The sequence below is a fragment of the Mesocricetus auratus genome, unplaced genomic scaffold (genome assembly GCF_017639785.1).
Source record: "Mesocricetus auratus isolate SY011 unplaced genomic scaffold, BCM_Maur_2.0 Super-Scaffold_100004, whole genome shotgun sequence".
In the NCBI taxonomy this organism is placed as follows: Eukaryota; Metazoa; Chordata; class Mammalia; order Rodentia; family Cricetidae; genus Mesocricetus; species Mesocricetus auratus.
Window position 1 is genome coordinate 54882657 of NW_024429189.1, and position 26257 is coordinate 54908913.

At 36.9% G+C, this 26257-nt stretch overlaps 2 protein-coding genes across 2 annotated transcripts; both read right to left on the reverse strand.

Moving 5' to 3' along the window:
* Positions 1-440: 440 nt before the first annotated feature.
* On the reverse strand, positions 441-1383 carry LOC101829303 (olfactory receptor 8K3-like). Its single transcript, XM_013120259.1, is given in 2 exon segments — positions 441-1076; positions 1078-1383. Coding segments are annotated over 2 exon segments (942 nt in total).
* Positions 1384-7603: 6220 nt separating this feature from the next.
* On the reverse strand, positions 7604-8545 carry LOC101829042 (olfactory receptor 8K3-like). Its single transcript, XM_021233795.1, has one exon. The coding sequence runs from the start codon at positions 8543-8545 to the stop codon at positions 7604-7606; it is 942 nt and encodes a 313-aa protein (XP_021089454.1).
* Between the last annotated feature and the right edge of the window lie 17712 nt (positions 8546-26257).

Sequence of the window (26257 nt, forward strand, 5' to 3'; positions counted from 1 at the left end):
TCGCAGATAATTTGAGATTTCAAAAACAGTGACCATCCATTATGCAAAACAGTTACTAAAACACAAATGTTGATAGAGCCAAAACTATAAAGATGGAAAACACCACTTACAAGTACAACATAATATATTATACTCCTACTATACCTAAAGTTGTTCCTCAGTAAAACAAAAACACAACTTTGGTTTCTACTTTTATGATCTACAGACCCTAAAGCTATTGTAGATTATTAAATATTATACCTTAAAACATCACTTCCTCTCAAGGAAAACAAAGCCTTTTCATGACTATTTAATGAAGTATTTGTGGCACATATAAGTTTAGATCTTTACCAAGAGTGCCAACATTTAATTATAGATTAAGCATTGTGTGCTTTCTGTACCTTCTTAGAAGTGGTTCGCATCAGTCCCTAATAATGTAGGCTCAACAATGCATAAAATCTCTAAGAAAAGAGGTTGGAAATATTTCTCCAAGTTCTGTGTAGGGCAGATTTTACATCTTTATTCCTCAAACTATAAATCAAGGGATTCAGCATGGGGATAACCAGGGTGTAAAAGATTGAAGATACTTTGTCAATGTCAGTAGAATGACTGGACTGAGGCTGCACATACATAAATATCAAAGTGCCATAGAACACTGTCACCACTGTGAGGTGGGACTCACATGTTGAGAAAGCCTTGCGCCTTCCCTCTGTGGAGTTCATCCTGAGAACTGTTGTCAGGATAAGCATGTAGGACACTAGGACAACAAGGAGAGAGACAATTAAATCAAAAGCCGCAAAGATCATAACAATAAATGCAATTTCCCCTGCATGTGAACAGAGTAGTGACAGCAAGGGGATGCAGTCACAGTAGAAATGATTAATGACATTGTTGCCACAGAAGGATGAAGTAAAAATATTAATTGTGATGAGAAGAGACACAAATGTGCAATAGAGATAGGGCATTACCATAAGAACCCAACATACCCTTCGTGACATGAGAATAGTGTAAAGCAGAGGCTTACAGATGGCCACATAGCGGTCATAGGACATCGCAGATAGAATAAATAGCTCACTACCGATGAATACAAGAAAAAAAAGCTAGCTGTGTGGCACAAAGTTTAAATGATATTATATTTTGGTCAACAACAAAATTTTCCAACATTTTGGGTCCCACAGCCGTAGAATATCCAAGATCTGTGATAGCCAAGTGTCTGAGAAAGAAGTACATGGGTGTTTGCAGGTGGTAGTCCACTGTGGTAAGAATAATGATTCCCAAATTGCCTACCATTGTGGTCATGTATATGACAAGGAACAGGCCAAATAATGGGGCCTGCAACTCAGAGCTCTCAGTGATGCCCATTAAGATGAATCCAGACATTACAGTGAGATTATGCTCCTTCATTCTCCTGTATTAAAAAAAATATTTGTTAAAGACATCATTATAGTGAATAGCTTAAAAATACTTGGAATACAAAAGTTTATTATGCAACACTATTGAAATAATTTGCATCGAAACTTCTGTGTATGCATGTGTGCATGTTTGAAAAAACATACTTTACAATTTTGTTAAGGTGTCCATAACTACAGAATCATAAACATATAGAGGAGTGCTTTTCAATAATATAGACTGACTGAACAGATAAAAGTATATTTATATTGATATATATGTGAATTACTGAGAAGGCTTCAACTGATATGTAACACCTAAAGGGTGGATAAGACAGTGAATATCACATTGCATCCAAGAAAAATCTATCTTAATTAGTAATAATGAAGTGTTTGAAAACCTGAGATAGGTCCACATAATAGATATAAGGAATATGATAACTAGATGGTTTAGATACATAAAATAAGCAAAAATATATGCTAATGTAAATAAGTACACATAAAAGAATATTTGAATATTAAATTTTTTGTATATTAATTTTGTGATACCAATGTGGAAGAAGGAAAATATTACAATGTAGTATCTCTATGCAAAAATTACATGCAACTAATGAATAACTTTATTGGTTGTTCAACGAAAAAGACTCACCTGGTTTTGTTTATGTATTTGCGTGTGTGTGTGTGTGTGTGTGTGTGTGTTTGTGTACGGGTGTCTGTGTAACAATAATAATGATAGAAAATGAGATTACCAATTTGAGAGTAAGGGGTTATGGGAGATGTTATAAGAAGAGGTCATGGGAGGAGCTAGAAGAAGAAAACAAAAGTGGAAAAATACTGTATTTTGATTAAAAATATTTTTTTTGGTTTTTTTTTCGAGACAGGGTTTCTCTGTGGCTTTGGAGGCTGTCCTGGAACTCTCTTGGTAGTCCAGGCTGGTCTCGAACTCACAGAGATCCACCTGCCTCTGCCTCCCGAGTGCTGGGATTAAAGGCGTGCGCCACCAACGCCCGGCTTGATTAAAAATATTAAAGCAATAAAAATGATTTAGATTTAGTAAATTGCTATTTTAGAGTTCACATTTTAGCTATTGTTTTTATATAAATACAATTGTTTAGTGATATTAAAATAATGTGTTATATTAAGCTGTTATACAAATTAGAATTTATATGCATGAATTTGTAAAGTGCATAGTTTCCATAAATTAAAACATTGTCATTATTTTAGAAGAGACAAAGGAACAGGAAGTCGTGGAGAGAGAGAAAATAGGGTAATGTGGAGCTAGGTGTGATCAGAATTTATCATACACACATTTAAAATGTCATTGTCAGAACCAGTTTTTCTACAATTAATACATAGTAATATATTTTTAAGTATGTCAATGGTCAAGGATGATATTTGTGTTGTAATCACAGCACTTGGGAAGTAGCGGAATATAGATTAGGAGTTAAAGATCATACTTTCCTCCATAGCAAATTTGAGGCCAGCCTGGTCTATAAGAAAGATGTTAATTAAAGGAAATAATATTTCTCTATTATCCTTATAAGTACAGTTATCATCATAAAGTGTTTTTAAAGTGACAGATATTAGTATGATACTTTTAAAATTCCAGATCCTATGACACAGAAAATTGTCATTATGTGAAAAATAATCCAGATATTGATTTTGTTTACAAAGAGTTTACTTTGGGTATGCAATTTGTATAAAGATTTATAATCCTATATGAAAGAAATCTTTGTGCTGTTGGTAAGGAAAATGTATCACACAATGACTCAATTTTTTTCATGGTCTATACAAGTCATTATCAATCGTAATATATTTATGTATGTACCTTAATTTTTAAATGGTAGCAGTAACTAAAAGAATATTTTACGAGTGTGTGTGTGTGTGTGTCTGTGTGTGTGTGTGTGTGTGTGTGTATTCTTTTTCTGGTTTTTAATGGTGACTGAATGGAGAACAACTGTTTAGTGTTCACCATCAGGGTGAATTCAGTCATTAACATGTTAGCATGATTTATCCCCATATGAATTATCATAAATACTATTCATGTTCACATACATTTTAATGTTGATTGAAATATGCACACTTGTGTATAGCAAAGTATATGTATTTTCTTAGGCAGAACATTGGGGGTGTAATGAACAACCTTAAATTAGTAAAAAGAAAGACTGCTGTGCTTTCTTAAGGTTAATAAAATCCCTTTTACTCTCTAGAATGGTATTCTACGAAGAGAAAACATTGGCATTTAGCAATTCATATTATAATTCTACATTGGGCCTGGCATTGATGGCTCATGCCTTTAATTCCAGCATTCAGGAAGCAGTGGCAGGCTGATCTCTGCAAGTTTGAGGTTAGTCTGGTCTACAGAGCAAGTTCCAAAACAGCCTCCAAAGCACTGCATTATAGAGATAAAGCATGAGTTAATGTGTTCATATTCGTATATTAAAGGTGAAATATAGCATATATTAATATTAATAAAACATATATATATGAATGTTTAAGTGTTTTTGGAATGCTCTGTGGAAAATTGCATGAGAAATTACTTACACGACTATAGCACATTATTATGAAAAATTTCAAATACAGATAGTAATATAGAAGTTACTAAATACAGCATGATATCAGAAAAATGAATCAAAGTAAAACAGGTACTATTTCATGTCAAATATTACAGTCATCAATATTCTTAAGTTTTTATTTATTTAAACATTTCACATAAGAAATTGGAAGGACAGCCATCCCTACAAATACATCTGCAAAATCTTAACAATTATTTATGGAATTGATTGTATATAAACTTGCATTTAATGGACTACTGTCTACACAAATGTTATTTCCTTATATCCTGCTCTCCATCTATATAGGCATGTTTGCCATATTAAACAGCATAACAGATCATACCATTGGGGAAGTACCTTCAATAAATGCAGAATTATATAGGATTTAAGTCTTGCTTCTGATTCTTGTTGATGTTTGATTTATAAACATGAGCTACAACACAATTAGATGCATCTATTAAGCATCTAGATCTTCTAAGTAAAAGGAGATGACGGTGTTTTATCTCAACTGTATAGAAGTTGAATAGTAAGAAATACATAGCTCTTTCATTCTTTACTGTTCATATTGTATACTTATGTTTATGATGTGACACTTGATGATGAAAAATTTAGTCAGTTTTCTCACCATAAAACAAACGCCATTGTACAATTACCATATATCTGAATATTTAAAAAACTTTTGACATTAATAGTCTGTTAGTATTTCAAAGAGATTGACTATACGTGTCACACAAATTTTATTTACAGAATGATTTAGAGACAAAAAATATTTACATCCTTGAAAGACCTAACTGTTTGGAAGTGGGTTGGATGTTTTCTTTCTCCTAATCTCTCTCTCATAACACAGAGGAAAACAAATAAGCAAAAAGCTCACCATGCAGTATATGCTTTTGAATCAATGGTTCCTCTTCCTCAAAGGAAATAACAAGTGTCATTTACCACACTGATAACTTACTAGAAGAGACAAAAAATAAAATGAAGAATAGAGCAGATGGGTCTGGCTGTGCTCCATATCATGGAAAAGCAAGAAACAAAAGACAGACTGGTCAGACATGGGCATTTGCACTACACAAGAAGGTCACAGCAGCAGGTTGCCATTACCATCGATAATGTCTAACACAAAACCTCAAGAAACTTTCTGTCTTTGTTACCTGGAGTAATGCTTCTCTGCTAATTCTTCAGTTTGTGCCTTAACATGTATTTTTTTTAAAGATACTGTATATATTATTTTAAACTTTAGAGGCTCTCCCTAAGGTATTGCTGAGTAATTTGTTGATTACCCTAGTGTATTTTATATGGTCCATTAATTGTCAGGGACAGTTTTTAACCATTTTTTCTCTTTCCCTCTCTCTTAAGACCTGCTTCTGAGTTTTGTCCTCAAATATGGGCAGTTTCAAATAGACTATTACTCAGCTTAAAGAAACATATTGTGTCAAAGATAGTTTTATGGACATGACCTTGAATAAGTATATTAGTTATAGGACAAATATTCCTAGATGACATAAACATGAGGAGTCTAGAGTAATGCAACCTTATAAAATCGAATATTGGGTTCAAAAGAAGGGAGGTGTGAGAAGTGAGTATTCATTAACATATACACATGAAATTTCAGTTTTCAGAAAATGTATTGCCACAATCTTCTAAGAAGAATTTGTGCATAATATTCTGCTCTATTTGAAATATTGAAATTATCAATTTGATGTTTAGCACAATAAGATGCAAAGGAAAAAATGAATGGAGGCCTATAATGGTAAAATATATGAGTATTCTTCCTTTGAAAATTGCATCAGCATCTAATGCTATGTCTGTGAAAAGCAAAAGAGACAAAAACCCTTTCCACTGATAAAGTTCTTGCTGATATCAGTGTAAGTAGGCCTAGAGTGTACTGTCCAGATAATGTCACCCTTTCTCAGGCACATTAGGAACAAGGTAAGATGGCGTTATCTCTAGAGGAAATCTGTTACTAGAGGGATGATAATGATACAAGGGAAACAGGATTTCCATGGGGTTCTTACTGTTATCAATAAAATATTTCAAAAACAAACCCAAAAGGAATTTACTTTTAAGAGAGGTCAGATAAAACTTCAGGGAAGGAATGCTAGAGACATTCACACCTGCCAATAGGAGGAAGATGAGTAAGAAGAGAGAAACCCATGTTGTCTGAGCTAAGAAAACTTGGAGGCCAGCCTCATAGCTGACAAACAATCCCACGGAGGGGAAGAGAGATTTATAGATAGTGTAGGGAAATCCAATGCACCATTAAAAAATAGAAAAAGAAAGACTCCCCCCTCAAAAAACCAAAAGCAAAACAGATGTATGGTCTGGACAGCATCTAAAAGAAAATGACAGATGAAAGAGAAAAAACAGAATAATTACAGGCATCTTCCTTAACCTCCTGGTATCTCCTAGTGACAATGCTTGGGGGTAGAAATTCAAGGAAGAAAAATACACTGCACTAAAGGAATGATTATTCTATTCATCTCTTTACCATAGCTTAAGGTGAACTCAATTTCCTATGTTTTGTGTCTTATCTAAGTGACCTGCATAACTGTAATGTTAGGTCTCTACCAAGATCATAGATTACATTCTCTTGCACAGAATGAAATAGTATTCCACTAATGGGACTTTAATCTGCAATGACATATGCAACTCAAGGCCAAACATCAAAGCATCTATTCATGTGTCTAATCCTGCAGCTACCGCAGAAACCTCATCCACCATAGTAAACAGGGTGGTAACAATCGGGCATCATGTGCAGTGATATATTATTTATGATTTATTAAAGTAGAACTCAGGAGGTGTGTTATAATGAGTTTTTTAAGTAATATGCACAAGTATACTGCATTAGAAAAATTAGATACTAAATTGAAGCTATATGTTACCAAAAGCCAGTTGTGTTATAGTAATATCATCTCTTCATCTTTATATTAAAGACTCAGAGAGTATGATTCCAAACAAAACAAAATTAAAACTTGAAAAAGTCCAAATAACATAGGAACATTTGAGGCTATGTATAAACTAGTTTTTCTAGTCATTCTGAGACCATGAGTCTTCTGACAGTACACCAGAATGTGATTTTTAAACAATCTACACAGGAGCATGAGAAGTATATACAGAAGTATTATGCTGACTTAAGAGAAGAAACATATAAATAAATTCCAACCAATGCTAGGAAATCAGTTGAAATAGGAATGTCACAAAGAGGAAACATGTGAATTCCTCATATGTACCCACAGTTATTTTTCGCAAGCAAATAGCACACATACTGTTCTTCATGTTTATCATGTATAGAACTAAGCAAAATCCATTACACTAGATACATTTCTCTGTAATTATGATAAATTCATCCCTCTTGTTAATGGGAACCAAGGAGATGGGCTCAGTAGGTTGAAGGCTTTGTTGTTGAATTCTCCCCTGAGGGCCCACAAGGTAGACATAGAGAAATGGCTCTTGCCAGTTGTCCTCTGGTCTTCAAACATGCTGAGATATGTACACTCATATATAAGTAATTTTTAAAATGAAAGTGCATTTTACTGATGTATGGAGAACCTTATGGCATACATTAATACAAAGGAGGGCAATCTTTAAATGCATAATATGTTTATTTGTTCCAGGGAAGCATTCTGAAAAAGCAAATGTTTATCCAATTGTGGCTGGTAGAACTCATTAATTATGTAATATTTAATAAAGTGTGCTATATATCTTTCTTAATGTTCTCTGTAGAGCATGTTTTACATCTTTATTCCTCAAACTGTATATCAAGGGATTTAACATGGGGATAATCAGGGTGTAAAAGATGGAAGCCACTTTATCAGTGTCAAAGGAGTGACTAGACTGGGGTTGCACATACATAAATATCAAAGTCCCATAGAAGACAGTGACCACTGTTAGGTGAGATGCACAGGTGGAGAAAGCCTTGCGTCTACCCTCTGCAGTGTTCATCCTCAGAATGGCTGTGAGAATTAGTAGGTAGGACACAAGAACAACTAGAAGAGAGGATATTAAATTAAAAGCTGCCAAGACCAAAATAATCATTTCAATTTCATAAGTGTTTGAGCAGATCAAAGATAACAAGGGAAGACTGTCACAGTAGAAATGACTGATGATATTGTAGCCACAAAAAGACAAAGTGAAAATCTTTATGGTGACTAGAAGGGAAACAAATGTGCAATAGCAGTAAGGGATTACCACCAGGACATTACACACCCTTTGTGACATGATAACTGTGTACAGCAGAGGCTTACATATAGCCACATACCGGTCATAGGACATTGCTGACAAAATAAAAAGTTCACTAATTATAAACACAAGAAAGAAAGCTAGCTGTGTAGCACAAAGATTATAGGAGATTATGTTTAGGTCAACAACAAAATTTAGTAACATCTTGGGTCCTACAGCTGTAGAATAACCCAGATCTGTGATAGCCAGGTGTCTGATAAAGAAGTACATGGGTGTTTGTAGACTGGAGTCCACTATGGTGAGGATGATCATGCCCAAGTTGCCCACTGTTGATGTCATGTAGATGACCAGGAATAGTCCAAATAATGGGGCCTGGAGTTCAGCACGCTTAGTGATACCCATCAAGATGAATTCAGTCACCACTGACAGGTTTTGTTTTTCCATCAAGTTTTATTTGGAAATCTATCCTGGAGAGAGACACAATAACAAAATCAATACATTCTAGTAGTATAACCTGACAAGTGATGCAAGGTGATGCTTTCAAAACATTCAAATTTTAAACATTTGAAATTAAAAAGACCTTTATAAATGAAAAAATCTAGAAATAGTGAAAAATACATCATTTTATCAACTAATGTGACTTTATTCACAGAAGCAAAACTAAATGTCTATAAAAGTTTTTAGTATAACAAGTAAGAATGAAATTCTACTGTTTTGTAACAGATAGATAATAGGAGGAAAAGGATAAATACAGACACATAAGTATGCAAAACAATTCTGATAACAATTTAAAATGTTTATAAGAATTTTGTTAGGTGAGTGAGTACCCTACTGTAGATTATGGTGTCATTTATTAAATCTATTCATATGAAATGGAAGATAACTACTATTGCCTATTTTAGCATAATAAACATTTTACTATAGAACTCAGAATCAATTATTGTGCATTGAGGTTCCCTGTGAATGCCTGTGTGCTTGTGTGTGTGCGTGTGTGGATATATGTGTGTAGATAAATTGTAGATGTGTGGGTAGATTAATGCTTAGAATGAAGAGGTCAGGGTCAATCTTTCTGAGTCATTTATACATTATTTTTGAGATAGTGTCTCTCACTGAACCTGAACTGGCTGACTGGATAAGCTTTCTGGCCTGGAGCCCCATATACCTACCTAGATCTGTCTCCTCAGAGCTGCTATTGTAGTTGTGTGGTTTACACTCAATTTTACCTCAATCCCACGGATTCAACTCTGGGCCTCATTCTTGCACAGCAAGTACTTTACTAGCTGAATCATTTCCCAGTCCCTTACATTTGTGATTAAAAGAATACACTATGGGGCTGGAGGGATAGCTCAGCTATTAAAGGCTAGGCTCCCAGCCAAAAATATAAAAGAATACACTATGGTTCTGAAATTGTTCAATTGTTCATTACTTTGGAAATCTTTGCCTATTTCTAGCCCATCATTTCTATCATGTCACAACTGTCCTCATTTAGATCTATACTCTGACTAATTTTACACATAAAACAGGTATGGAAGAATATTTACCAGGTCAAAAATATCTAAAACTAATTTTTGGTGGATCCAAGATCCAACAATTCCACTCTTAGACATATTCCCAAAAGATGGGCATCCATACAACATGAACATCTGTTCAACCATGTTCACAGCAGCATTATTTGTAATAGCCAGAACCTGAAGCAAACTAGATGCCGCTCAACTTAATAGTGGATGGAGAAAATGTTGTACATTTACACAATAGAATACTACTCAGTGGGAAAAATAAAAACAACTGAATTTTGAAATTTGCAGGAAAATGGATGGAACTAGCACAAGCCATTCTCAGTGAAGTAACCTAGGAACAAAACAAATATGAGCCTTCATCTAGTAGCTGATGGAAGCAGAAGTTGACATCTATAAGTAAACACTGAGCAGAACTATGGAATCCAGTTGCAGAGAGGAAGAAGTAATGAACAAAGAGGTTAAGACCAGACTGGAAGAACCCTCAGAAACAGCTGATCTTAACATGGGGGGAGCTCATGGACAGCAGACTGATAGCTGGGAAGCCAGAATAGGACTGTTCCAGACGCCCTGACTGAGGATATCAGTTTGGAGTTCTGGTTAATCTACTGGGCTTCTGGTAGTGGATCAGTATGTATCCCTAGTACAAAGAAGGTCTTTGGGAGCCCCCTCCACATAGAGGGATACTCTCTCAGCCTAGATACACTGGGGAGGGTCTAGGTCCTGCTCCAAATGATATGACAGACGTTGAAGATCCCCCATGGAAGGCCTGACCTTCCCTGAGGAGCAGAATGGGGATGGGATGGTTGTTTGTGGGGGCCAAGGGAGGAGGGCATGGAGAGGGAACCAGGATTGTTTCTAACAAAAATAAAAAAGAGGAAAAATTAAAAATTATGGTGGATCAGTAACCTATAGGAGAAATTTTCTTTTCTATTTAAAAAACAGTCTATAGTGCCCTGCACACAATCAGCAAAGGCCTGGGGACTGTCACTGTGGTTCCCATCTAGGCATGAACCAATGCACTCAGATACTGCCAGCATCCTAGTCCCTTTTTCCTCCCACAGTACTAGGTAATCCTGGGCCGTTTCCAGGCCACAATCCTGTGCCTTGTGTGCAAAAGCTAAGGCAGCAGTCTATGAACTGTGATGGATACCAGAATATTCGACCTGCTTACACCCACAGGAGGGGAACCCTGGTCCTATAACCACCAGTAGAGGAAGAGACTCCTTCTGCACCCACTGGAAGAAGGGGAGGGAAGGAGACAATATGAAAACACAATCAGCAACAGAAAAGCCAATATGACACCACAAGATTCTAGAGATTCTACATCAGCATGACTCAAATATCTCAATGCAGATGAAGCAAAAGAGAATGACCTAAAAAACAACTTCATGAAAATGATAGATGACCTCAAAGAGGATATGATAAAATCCCTTAAAGACATGGAAGAAAAAGCAAATCAAAAAATGTAAGAAATGAAGGAAAGGACAAAGCAAAAACTTGAAGAAACAATTCATGCAGTGCAAGGGTTAAAAACTGAAATAGAGACAAGAAAAAAACACAGTCTGAGGGAATTCTCGAAATGGAAAAGCAGGGCAAGCTTTCAGGTACTATAGATACAAGCATAGTCAGCAGAATACAAGACATGGAAGAGAGAATCTCAGGTATTGATGATACACTAGGGGAATTAGATTCATCGACCTAACACAAAATATCCAGGAAATGTGGGACACTGTGAAAAGACCAAATGTAAGAATAAGAGATATAGAAGAAGGCAAAGAAACCCACCTCAAAAGTGCAGAAAACATATTCAACAAAATCATAGAAGAAAACATTCCAAACCTAAAGAAAGACATAATAATGAAAGTACAAGAAGCTTACAGAACACCACATAGAGTAGACCAAAGAAGAGTCCCCTCACCACATAATAGTCAAGACATCCTCATATTTTCTACAGATGACCAACTTCCTCAAGATAAAGCATAGTCCTGCTTGGTTTCTTTTGGAGAAACACTTTATGCGTACAATCAGAGAGCACGGAGAGAGCAAGAGATGTTGGAAATCTGATGCTGCCACAACTTGTAAAAGCTGAGTCTTTAGAGATCCCCCCCAAGAAGGGCCTCACCCTCCTTGGGGAATGATGTGGGTATTGGGTGGGGGGCTAGGGGCTGGTGGAGGAACAAGGGAGGAGGGGTGGGAGAGGGAGCTGGGACTGACATATGAAACATTCATGTTTCTAATTTAAATAAAAACATATATTGAGAAAAAAGCTGAGACTACAAAGATCCAAGAAATAGCTCCAGAGGAGAAGCTCTAGATTCTGCTCGTTCTGGAATCATGGGTACAATTCCATTTTCACAAGGCTGGGAGCCAAGCCCCCTGTGCTCTCTATTTGTCCAGCTTTAAGAAAATTACAGTTTTAGCTCAGCCCTGTTGTTCTGGAAAAATTCCAGGTTCAATGTGGAGGGTCACCAGGAAGAAGTGAGAGGGTGAAACTCACAGGACCAAGAAGACTCAGAGATGCCCAGAGAGACAGCCCAACTCTAGGCTCCTGGAAATACCCCTGATGCTCTAAACAGTACCATCTTTAAGAGACGTATGAGTCCATCCATGTGGAAGTCAGCAAAAGGAAAAGCCTTCATAGCCTTCAGAGATCCAGGACATATGAATACCACCATGCTTCTATTACTCAGCCTCTCTGGGGAAGACTAAGGATGTCTCCTATAAGTGAGGTTTATAAGGACAAAGACTATGTCTCACCTCTTCCAGCCAATATAAAAACAAAGAAATAAGCTCTATGCTTACTGGTTATTCAAGCATGGATGGACCCTGTCCACTCTGAAGGGACTGTGATTTTCTATCTCCAGGAACTCTTTTATAGTATTGGCTATAGGACTAAATGCAATATTTTAGAATATAACTCACTTAACACACAACATCCCATGAGGCATCTATTTCTCTCATCCCCAATTTAAAGATTATGCACCTGAAGCATAAAAAGACTATATTGAAAGGATGAACCCAACTCATAGACAGGGCTTGGGTTTGGCAGCAGGGATAGACGCTTGAATACCATAGGATGTTTAAATTGTACAAAAGAGAGGACAAAAACTGAGAGAAGTTTCAGAGGGCTATAATAAGTCAAAGTGTCTAAAAAGGGGAGATTGACAGGCTCACCCCTTTTCTTATTAGTCATGTACAGCTATAGGGTAAGAAACAAGAAAGAAGGATCAGGGGGAGATATGAAGACGAAGGTCTACAGCAGGACAAGAAGAGGCCTTTGGAGAAGGAAGAAAGCTGGAGGAAGAAAGGCTGATCATCGGCAAATCTAGGAAGTGCTCCGTGGGGGAGGGGCAGGGAAGGATGCAATCATCAACCATGAACACCATTACTTTTTCTCACTGTGGACCTGGAAGTGTGTAGGTGGACCCTTGCTCTGCCTCCACTTTTGTAGTCTGGTAGCTGAAGTACAGGTTAGCACAGTCTAGGTGTCCCAGAGGCAAGCATCTTAAGGGATGATTTTTTGGTAGGAGTAGAAAAACTGAGTTGAATATGAATCAGCTGCTGCCTTAACCATGTGATGTGTTCTTGCTGGGGTGCTTGTGAAAATAACTCCACAGTCATTCATGCCCAGGTGTCCTGCTTCTTAACTCGGTCCTTAAAACTTTCACTGACAGACATTGATGTGAACACTTTAGTACTCATAATAAAATCACATTACCAAGTTTCATCCCTAGCTCTGTGCCAGACCACCTGCTGTGGCCTTTCCCTTCCCTCTGCCAAATATGACCTCCAGTGGCTCACACATATATCCTCTTATAGCCCTTTCATGACCTCATCCTTTTATCTCAGCTGGAAGTTCCCACAGGCGTTCTCTCCGAACCAGCCACATGGAACCTGGTAGATGATGTTTACTCCCACCACCCCCCCTTCAAATGCATCTCCCAGTCTCACTCTCATCTCCACAGTAGAACATCTGCTATTGCCTTTCCTTCCCCTTTGCCTCCATTTCCACGGGGCTTTGCAGATCCTGGTGACACACCCCTGCCATCTGTAGACCTCTCAACACTCCCTGATTCTTTACCATCACCGACTCTAAGTGCCAGCTCCCAACACCAAGAAATACATTCCAACATGAATCCCTTGTGGCCAAACCAGGAACGATCTCAGGAGAGCTCTCTATCAGAAAACTCACAGACAACGTACTATTGTAAGAATCAGAGAGGGAAGTGGAATTTCTAACAATGGAAAGGAAGGAATGGAACATGTGCCCAACAAAGATAAAAGAAGACTTCACCATCTAGAACTAGGAGGAATATAGGGAGGGGAAACCATAATCAGAATATGATGTATGAAAAATAATGTTTTCAATAAAAGAGAAAATAGTATATTCATAAAAATTGTAAGGCATTATGGAAATTCTATATGAAAAATTTTAATGATAAATGATGGTGTATAATTACTGTCTATGCTGTACCCTAGCTAGGGGTGCACACTGACCTTTCTTTGGACAAAGGATTGGCAGAAACCCTTAATTCAGTTCTCAAACAGCAACAGTTTCTTGTAGGGTTGTGGAGAGACAAGGAAAATGAATTGAGTTTGATACCTGTGACCCTTAATCATAGTTCTCAGCAATCAAGCACATGATGTTTCTTAGTTTTACATTTTTTTCTAGTTGACAGTAACCTGAAGAAATTTCATTGGCAAATGCATCCATATGTACTTCTCCAGAGAAAAGCTACATCTTTTTTAGGGCTGCAACAAAACAAATACGAGGAGTAGGTAAAGCCTGACCTGTGCATGCATGCAGCCTATGTCCACAGCCAACACCAACCCATGCTCCCATACTACATGACCAAAATTAGAAAATTTCTTAAAATATAAAAAATCATTACATTTCCTCAAATATTTGCATATTGTAAAATGCAAGTTACATTGATATAAAATTACTTAAAATATTAATTTTCCTCTGGAGGTATTGCCGCTACATGGAAACTATACTCCTCTGTCAACAACAAATGGTTGTTATGTATAAGAACCATGAGGAATATGAAAAAATAAGAGTAAATGAGGAGAAATGTAGGTCATTAACAATGGAGATTCTTGAAGTTCCATTTGGACAAATGGGTGAAAGATTTCAAAGAAAAAATAAGAGTTGAAAATTATTTTTAATTTTTCCTTTTATTGAAAATAAACATTTTCCTCACACAATATGCACTGATTACCATTTCCCCTTTCTTCTTCCTCTCTCAGTTCTGTCCTATCTCCCCTTCCATCTAGATCTAATGCAATTCTGTCTCTCATTAGAAAACAAACTGGTTTAGAAGGGCTAATAATAAAATAAAATATAAGATAATAAAGCAATAGTTCATAATTGGAAAAAACAATTGGAAAGAAAAGGAACCCAAAATAAACCACAAGACACAACGACAAATTCAGTAATATACCCGGGAATCCCATTTAAAACACTAAACTTTAAGAATTATTTTGAGAAGGTCACAAAACAAGGTATGTCACTACTTTAATATTTGGAAAAAATAGGAAAATGAAAGACTGAAACTTCACAGTGATAGATTTTGATACATATACATTTATATATGAGCACAATTATTTCATACATATATATACATATGCAAATATATATGATAATTTATGTCAAATCTTGCTTTCATTTTTGGGTTTCAAGATAAATAAAATAATTTGCATTCATAAACACACATATATACATGAATGTAAACAAATATTATCTAAGACAACATTTATTACATGTTTTCATGTTGCTCACTGTCTCATTTTATTTCAATATGTTCAAATATAATCTAAAAGGGGAGCCATAAAATAAAAAGAGTGAAGTTCAATTGTTCCTCAGATACCTTGGGGAAATAGAAATTACAAAAACTTCATAAGAAATGGTCACTTACACATAATGAGAAAGCCAGAGCAAACTCATTCATTGTTTCAGATCTGGACATGTAAACTGTCATTGTGATTCATTCATGTGTTCTTTAACAGGGCACCGTTGAGTACAATTTAAAGATTTCATTCACCTTTTGCAACCCCCCCAAGGAGATGCCACACAATTTGCTGATTATCCCTAAAGCATTGGAAATCTCAATGAAATGCCAGCAAGTTAGCCAATAATTGTCAGAAGCATGGTGCATTCATCTGTGACTTTGTGCATTTACTAATTGTGTATTCCAGCAATCCAAACTTTGTGTTTTGTCCAAAACAAATTATACTGATATCATAAGATGTTGATATGTTCATATTCATTGTAGAACATTTTAAAGATATGAAATATGGAAAATTCATCCTCTATCAACATATGACTGGATAAATTACATATAAATACAAACAAAGACATATAATTTATCTTAAAATTGTTCAATATACCATAACAAGAATGAATCTAGATACTACATTGCTGAGTTAAACAAACCAGTACTAAAGGACAAATACTGGGTGACCCTATGCAACAGAGTGCGTAAAGATCCAAACTTGCATAATCTAAAGTTGGAGTTTATAACATGACAATGAAACTTTAAATTTAAAATATGTTACATAATGAAACAAATTTCTACTCTTTTAAGAAAAAGTAACTTGAAATGAATTAAAACAATTAACAGGTTCTGATATCATAATTTTACATTCATACAAATGTATATGTAACAGGAATTTCCATTTAAAGATTATCCGTTTTTCAAAAATTTATTAAACTTAAGAAATTATATGCAAATTAAAAATTCTGGCAAATTTGTGAAATATAGCTGTGTACGCATGTATGTGTGTGTGTGTGTTTATTATGCATGTGTGAGTCTATGGGTTAACATGTGACATGGTATACAAATGTAGCTTGTCATATTTCTCCTTTATTGAAAGAGTCTTCATATTTGCTCAACATTGTGCATGCCAAACTAATTTGTCCCTAAGTACCTGAGACTTTTCCTTTTTCTCCCTCCCATACCACTGTCAGAGCAATTAAACAATATTATGTCTAATGAACAATCTAGCCCATGAATCATCTTCTCAACCAAATTTTAACACAATATTTGTTTTGTTTTCTATAATTGAATATACTTGCTTTCCACAATGAATAAGAATAATTTACTGTATATTTGTATTACTCTGTCCATGTTTTTAAATTTTATTTTAATTTTTAATCTGAGTAGATGAATAAATATATGAATGTGAGTACAGGAGCCTGCAGAGGTCATAGATAACAATTCTCCTGAAGCTTAAGTTAGAGGTAGTGTTGATCTGCCTTTCAGAGATTCTGGGAACCAAACTCAAATTCTCCATGGAAAAAGAAATGCTCTTAACACATAATCTAGGTCTAAATCTTCTTAGTCTTCACCTTTAAATTACTGCTTAAATTAATATAATAGCTATAAACATCAAAATCCTATTTTGCAAATACAGAACTGTTTGTAAACACTGTCTTCTCCATCTGAATTATGATTTTCATTCAAATTATTTCTTTTGCAGGTGCAAGAACTATCTACCATTGTCCTTCATTATATGTATATATATGTATATATATACATATATATGTGTGTGTATACTTAAATATTATTCAGCAAAAGTATACTATAAATAACAGAGATTTATATAATATTTTGTAATATACTCCTAAATGTCTTACTCTATACATTTTTCCTCCCTCCCCCCTTGGTACTCTCTCCTGTCTTTTTTTTGTATATTTACTTTTGTCTGTTTTTACTCTGAATTAATTCATTTATCTAGAGACAATTTTTTCTGATATATATTTATTAAAATCTACTGTTTTGTTTTAGGTTTTTGCCTTTTTGTTCGTACTAGAAAAGTTGAACTGTTTTCTTTTGCCATTTTTTTGCTTATGAATATGTAACCATCAGCTTTTAACTCTTAATTTTTTTCTGTTTGTCTATCTTTATATTTTTGAACAGAGTTATGCTTTATTGAAAGAGATTCTAATAGCTATTTTTCTAATGTTTTTATTTAAATTAGAAACATGAATGCTTCACATGTCAATTCCAGCTCCCTCTTGCACCCCTCCTCCTTTGTCCTTCTACCAGCTCCCCAGCCCCCGACCCAATTTCCACATCATTCCCCAGGTAGGGGAAGCTCTTCTTGGGGGGATCTCTAAAGTCTATCATTTTATCCAGGGCAAGACCTAGGCCCTTCCCATGTGTCCAGGCTGAGAGAGCATCCCTCTATTTGGAATGGGCTCCCAAAGATCATTCATAAACCATGATAAACACTGATCTACTACCCAAGGCCCCAGTGATTTCTGTGGCCTCCTCACTGAGACTACATTCATGGAGTCTGGATTAGTCCCCTGTTGGTCTCTCAACCATCAGTCTGGGATTCAAGAGCTCTCCCTTATCCGGTCAGTTGTCTTTGTGGGTCTCGCCATCATGGTCTTGACCCCTTTGCTCATCACTCCTCCATCTCTGTCACTAGTTTACAAGAGTTCAGTTCAGTGTTTAGCTGTGGGTATCTGTCTCTGCTTCCATCAGTCACTGGATAAGGTTCTAGGATGGCATATAAGGTAGTCATCAACCTTACCATCAGGAGGGGCATTTAATGTAGTCTCTCCACTATTGCTAAGTTTGCCAGTTGGTGTTATCCTTGTAGATCTCTTGAGATCTCACTAGTGTCAGCTCTCTCCTCAAGCCTATAATTACTCAATCTATTATGGTGTCTCTCATCCTGCTCTCTTCTATTCTAATAGCTATATAATCATGGGTATTAAGAGAAAGAGGTAATCAGGAAGAAAGTGAAACATACCTATAAACTCTCACAAATGGGATACTCAAAAGAGAGTCATGAACTCTGTATCCATTAAATGATATAAGCAGAAACTTCATTATTCTTTGTGATTTTGAATTTTTTTTGGATATCTTACATTTTAAAGTTTTTCTTTATTTTTGTGAATTTCAGACGTATATAAAATGTAACATGATCGCTCTCAGGTCTCCTGGCCTGGGGAACACAGCAAGGTTGACTTACCCCTGGATGACCAAGCAACCAGGAGCCTCCAGAGAGCACAGGTCCACTTTAAACCACACTCAGGACAGAGAGTGAGGTGAGCTCCCAGTCCCCAGCTTAGGCCTAGACCCCTCCCACTTGCCCTCTTTTGAATCTCCTGGCCTTTGGACTGCAGCCAGGTCAAGTCATCCCTGGACAGCCATGTGACCAGGAGCCTGCAGAGACAGCCAGTCTACTCCTGCCCACACCCAGGGCATAGGGCAGAGGAGAGAGAGCAGAGGACAGAGATTATTGAATTTGCTTACACACACCTAAAGTGAACCCTGGTTGCCTACCCACCAGGAGAGGAAGAGGCTCTTTCTACACCCACTGGAAGAAGTGATGGAAAAGTGTCAATATAATAACACACTCAGCAACAGAAAAACAAATATGACACTACCAGAGTTTAGAGATTGTACAGCAGCAAGACCTGAGCACCCACCCAATGCAGATGAAGCATACAGAATAAGGAAAGAATACTTAGAACAGCTAAGGAAAAAGATCAAATAACATATAAAGACAAACCTATCAGAATGACACTTGACTTCTCCATGGAAATTCTGAAAGCCAGAAGATCCTGGAAAAATATCCTATCAACAATATGAGACCACAGATGCCAGCCCAGACTACTATACCCAGCAAAGTTTCAAATCAATATACATGGCGAAACAAGATATTCCATGACAAAACCAGATTTAAAAAATACATATCCACTAACCCAGCCCTACAGAAAGTTCTTCAAGGAAAACTCCAATCTAAGGAAGTTAACTACAACCAGAAAAACATAGGCACTAGATAATCCCATTTTCCAACAGCAAAAAGAGAAAAGGTGTGGAAATCCACATAAAATTCCACCAACAACAACCATTTCAAAACAAAAAAGAATGAGAAATCAAAGATCAATAATATCCCTCATTATTAATGGTATTAATTTGCCGATAAAAAGGCACAGGCTAACAGAATGGATTCGAAGATAGAATCCATCCTTCTGCTGCATACAAGAAACACACCTCAGCTTCAAAGCCAGATGCTACCTCAGAGTTAAGGGTTGGGAAAAAATTTCCAATCAAATGGACCAAAGAAACTAGCAGGGGTAGCAATTCTAATATCTAACAAACTAGATTTTAAACTGAAATCAATCAAAAGAGATAAAGGCAGTCATTTTATATTCATCGCAAGAGAAATCTACCAAGATGAAATCTCAATTCTGAATATTTATGCCCCAAACACAAAGGCATCCATGTAGATAAAAGAAACATTACTAAAACTCAAACCACACATAAAACTTCACACACTTATAGTGGGAGACTTCAACATTCCACTCTCACTACTAGACAGGATTACCAGACAGAAACTTAACAAAGAAACAAAGGAACTAATACAAGTTATGATCCAATTGGTTTTGACAAACATCTATAGAACATTCTATCCAAACACAAAATAATACACATTCTTTTCAGCACCACAGGGAACACTGTCAAAGATTGACCACATACTTGGCAACACAGCAAACCTCAACAGGTACAAAAAATTTTGAATAACTCCATGCATTCTATCAGACCATCATGCTTTAAAGTTAGAACTCAACAACAACACAAATTCCAGAAACCCTACAAACTCATGGAAATTAAATGATGCTCAATTGCAACACTCTGGGGTCAAAGAAGAAATAAAAATGAAATTAAAGACTTCCTAGAATTCAATGAGAATGAAGACACAACATAACCAAACTTATGGGATACTTTGAAAGCAGTGCTAAGAGGAAAGTTCATAGCACTGGAGAGTAGTCACACTAGAGAATTAACTGCACAACTGAAAGCTCTAGAACAAAAAGAAGCAATCTTACCCTGGAGGAGTGGATGCCAGGAAATAACCAAATTGAGGACTGACATGGGAAGCTAGCTTGTTTCTAATTTAAATATATAACAAAAACTGTTTTAAAAAATGTAATATGATTACATCTCCATCTCATTTCCCTTTTCTAAATACCATCGTATCACCACAAGATGACCTCTTCAAATATCATGGCTTTATTCTTTTTTGGTTAATCTATTAAATAAAGTTATTGTCCATACATGTCCAGATGTGGGGATCACCAACTAGAGCATGAGAAACCTACCAGAGGTAACTTCAAAAAAACGAATGATCATTTTTCCTCTACTAGCTGTCAACTGCTATAAATTCTTTATGAAAGCATAGTATCAAGGTCTTCTAATCCATCATGCTAGCACTTTGACTCTCTCTCCCTCTCTTTCTCTCTCCCTCTCTCTCTCTCTCTCTTTGGTTTTTCAAGACAGGATTTCTCTGTATTGTTTTGTAGGCTGTCCTGGAACTTGCTCTGTAGACCAGGCTGGCCTTGAACTCACAGAGAACTGCCTGCTTCTGCCCCCCAAGAGATGGGATTAAAGGCATGCGCCACCAACTTCCAGCTAACTCTCTTGATCTTGTGCAGGTGATTGTAATTATGGTCAGGCCAAGAGTATCATTTCAGAAGACAGCATTTGTCAGCCTTCCACTTCATTCCTCTGTTCTTTCTCTTTTTTCCTCCATGTTTTATGAGCTCAGGTAGAATAGGATTAACATTATATTCTACTGTTATTTAGTACTTGCTCTCATATTCTCAATATTTTGAGAAGTTAAGCATCTTGTATTTACTACTGTTTACAAAAAAATCTTATCTGCTAAGGTTGATAGCATCTGAGCTTTAAGGGTAAAAGCAAAAAAATTTTTACAACAAATTGGCAGCATAACCTTTTAATGAAAGTATGACAACAGGGGGACCAGCTGTTCCAGCAGGGCCAGGTAAAACAGGCCCTACATCTGGGCCTGTGTCCCAGTGCCTGAGGATTGCCTGGGAACTGCACAGAGCTTCCAATACTGGCGGAACCAAGCACCCCAGATTCCAGGTCTTCTCTCCCACCAATGAGACCAGGAAACCAGCAGATCCAGTGGATCCAGCAGTTCAGGGAGACCAGGGAACCAGCTGTTTAGGCTGTACCAGGTACAACTGGCCCTGAAGCCGGGCCTGTGTTCCAGTGTCTGGGGATCACCTAGGAACTGCACAGAGCTTCCAATCCCAGCAGGAGCCAAACACCCCAGACTCCAGGTCTTCTCTCCCACCAAGGCGACCAGGAAAACAGCAGACCCAGGGAGACCAGGGGACCAGCTGTTCCAGCTGGACCAGGTACAACAGGCCCTGAATCAGGGCCTGTGTTCCAGTGCCTGGGGATTGCCTGGGAACTGCACAGAGCTTCCAATACTGGCGGAACCAAGCACCCCAGATTCCAGGTCTTCTCTCCCACCAACGAGACCAGGAAACCAGCGGATCCAGCAAAGGGACCAGGGGACAACGTGGGAGGCTAAGCACCCCAGATTCCTGGTCTTCTTCTCTACCCACGGGACCAGAAGGAGGATGAGGAATAGAAGAACTACCAGATTATTGGGCTTGCTAGCACCCACCAGAAGGGAACTCTGGTCCCCTAACCACCAGACTGGTAAGGGGCTCTTTCTGCACCAACCAGAAGAAGAGATGGGAAAGAGACAATACAAAAACACACTCAGCAACAGAAAAACAAATATGACCCTGCCAGATTCTAGAGACTCCACACCAGCAAGACTCCAACATTCCAATGCAAGTGAGGCAGAAGATAATGACCTTAACACCACCTTCATGAAACTGATAGAGGCCCTAAAAGATTATATAAGAAAATCCCTCAAAGAAATGGAAGAAAAAACAAACCAAAAAATGCAAGAAAAGGAAGAAAAAACGAACCAAAAAAGGCATGGAATGGAAGAAGAAACAAAGCAAAAAATTCAAGAAATGGAAGAAGAAACAAACCAAAATTGCAAGAAATGGAAGAAGAAATGAACCAAAAAAGGCAGGAAATGGAAGAAAAAACAAACCAAAAAAACACAAGAACTGGAAGAAAAAGCAAACCCAAACATGCAAGAAATGGAAGAAAAAGCAAATCAAAAAATGCAAGAAATGGAAGAAAAAAACAAAGCAAAAAATGCAAGAAATGGAAGAAAGAACAAACCAAAAAATTCATAAAATGCAACAAATGGATGAAAAGATAAACCGAAAATTGCAAGAAACAATGCAAACTGTGCAAGGGTTGAAAACTGAAATAGAGACAATAAAAAAACACAATCTGAAGAAAGGCTGGAAATAGAAAAGCTGGGCAAATGGTCAGGTACTACCGATACAAGCATTACCAACAGAATACAAGAGATGGAAGACAGAATCTCATGTGTTGAACATACACTAGGAGAAATGGATTCATCAAACAAAGACAATCTTAAGTCCAACAAATCCTTAACACAAAACATCCAGGAAATATGGGACACCATGAAAACAGCAAACCTAAGAATAATAGGTATAGAAGAAGGAGAAGAAAACCGCCTCAAAGGGGCAGAAAACATATTCAACAAAATCATAGAGGAAAACGTTCCCAACCTTAAGAAAGACATACCAATGAAGGTACAAGATGCTTACAGAACACCAAATAGAATGGATCACAAAGAAGTCCACTTGCCACATAATAATCAAAACCCCAAATATACAGGATAAAGAAAGAATATTAATAGCAGCTTAGGAAAAAGGCCAAGTAACATATAAAGGCAAACCTATCAGAATTACACCTGACTTCTCCATGGAAACTCTGAAAGCCAGAAGGTCCTGGATAGATATTCTACCAGCACTAAGGCACCTTGGATAACAGCCCAGACTACTATAACAGGCAAAGCTCTCAATCACTATAGATGGAGAAAACAACATATTCCATGACAAACTAGATTCAAGCAATACGTATCCACTAACCCAGACCTACAGAAAGATTTGAAAGAAAAAATCCAACCCAAGGAATTTAACTACAACCAGAAAAATATAGGCATTAGAGAATCCCTCTCTACCAATAGCCAAAAGAACAAAGGGGTGAAATTACACACATAACTCCACTACCAACAACCATTCCAAATCAACGAACAATGAGCAATCAATGGTCATTAACATCCCTCAACACTAATGGCCTTAATTCACCCATAAAATGACACACATTAGCAGAATGGATTCAAAGACAGAACCCATCCTTCTGCTGCATACAAGAAACTCACCTCACACTCAAAGACAGGCATTACCTGAGAGTTAAAGGTTGGGAAAATTTTTTCCAATCAAGTGGACCCAAGAAACAAGCAGGGGTAGCAATCCTAATATCTAACAAACTAGATTTTAAAATAAAATCAATCAAAAGAGATGAAGGAGGTCACTACATACCCATCACAGGCAAAATCCACCAAGATGAAGTGTCTACCCAAAACATCTAGGCCCCAAATACAAAGGCATCTGCATTTGTAAAAGAAATATTACTAAAACTTATATCACATATAAAGCCCCATGAACTTATAGTTGGATATTTCAATACACCACACTCACCACTAGACAGGAATACCAGACAGAAACTCAACAAAGAAGCAAAGGGTCTAATAGAAGTAATGACCCAACTGGGATTAACAGAGATCTATAGAACACTTCATTCTCATAAAAAAGAATATATCTTCTTCTCACCACCACATGGAACCTTCTCAATAATCAACCGCATACTTGGCAACATATTAAACCTCAGCAGCTTCAAAAAAAATTGGAATAATTCCATGCATCTTATCAGACCACCATGCTTTAACATTAGTATTCAACAACAAAAAAATCGCAGAAAACCTACAAACTCATGAAAATTGAATAAGGCACAACTGCACCGTTCCTGGGTCAAAGAAGAAATAAAAAAAGAAATTAAAGACTTTGTAGAATTCAATGAGAATGAAGACACAACATACCCAAACCTATGGGACACTTTGAAAGCAGTGCTACGGGGGAAGTTCAAAGCACTAAGTGCCCACATGAAGAAATGGGAGAATAGTTACACTAGAGAATTAACAGCACAGCTGAAAGCTTTAGAACACAAAGAAGCAAACTCCCCCATGAGGAGTAGATGCCAGGAAATAACCAAATTGAGGACTAAAATCAATAAAGTAGAAACTAAGAAAACAACACAAAGAATCAATGCAACGAAGAGTTGGTTCTTGAGAAAATCAACAAGATAGACAAAACTTTGTCCAAACGTACCAAACAGCAGAGAGTGAACATGCAAATTAACAAAATCAGAAATTAAAAGGGGACATAACAACGGACTCTGAGGACATTCAGAAAATCATTACGACATACTTTGAAAACCTGTACTCCACAAAAATTGAAAATTTAAAGGAAATGGACAACTTCCTGGATACCTATCACTTGCCAAAATTAAATGAAAAACAGATAAGCAATTTAAATAGACCTATAACCCCTATGGAAACAGAAGCAGTCATCAAAAGTCTCCCAACCAAAAAAAAGCCCATGTCCAGATGGCCTCAGTGCAGAATTCTACCAGACATTCAAAGAACAGCTTATACTAATTCTTCTCAAAGTATTCCATGCAATAGAAGCAGAAAGGTCTTTGCCAAACTCTTTCTATGAGGCTTCAATAACCTTGATCCCCAAGCCACACAAAGACACAACTAAGAAAGAGAACTTAAGACCAATATCCCTCAAGGACATTGATGCAAAAATACTCAATAAAATACTGGCAAATCGGATCCAAGAACACATCAAAACAATCATTCACCACGATCAAGTAGGTTTCATCCCAGGGATGAAGGGATGGTTCAACATGTGAAAATTCATCAATGTAATCTACAATATAAACAAGCTGAAAAACAAAAATCACACGATCATCTCAATAGATGATGAAAAAGCCTTTGACAAAATCCAACACCCCTTCATGATAAAGGTCTTGGAGAGATCTGGGATAACAGGAACATACTTAAACATAATAAAAGCTATATACAGTAAACCAAAAGCCAACATCAAAATAAATGGACAGAAACTCAACGCAACTCCTCTAAACTCAGGAACAAGACAAGGCTGTCCACTCTGCCCATACCTTTTCAACACTGTAATTGAAGTGCTAGTCAGAGCCATGTGACAACAAAACGGGCTTCAAGGGGATACAAATCCCCTTACAGCTGATTAACACCTTCAGCAAAGTGCCAGGCTACAAGATCAACTCAAGTAAATCAGTAACCCTACTATATACAGATGATAAAAGGGCTGAGAAAGAAATCATAGAAACATCACCCTTTACAATTACCACAAACAACATAAAATACCTTGGGGTAACGCTAACCAAACAAGTGAAAGACCTGTATCGCAAGAACTTTGAATCTTTAAAGAAAGAAATTAAAGAAGCCCTCAGAAAATGGAAAGATCACCCATGCTCTTGGATAGGTAGGATCAATGGAGTAAAAATGGCAATCCTGCCAAAAGCAATATACAGATTCAATGCAATCCCCATTGAAATCCGATCACAATTCTTCCCAGACCTTGAAAGAACAATAATCAATTTTGTATGGAAAACCAAAAGTCCCAGGATAGCCAAAACAACCCTGTTCAACAAGGCAACATCTGGAGGCATCACCATCCCTGACTTCAAGCTCTATTATAGCACTATAGTCCTGAAAACAGCTTGGTATTGGCACAAAAACAGACAGGTAGACCAATGGAATTGAATTGAAAACCCTGATATTAACCCACACACGAATG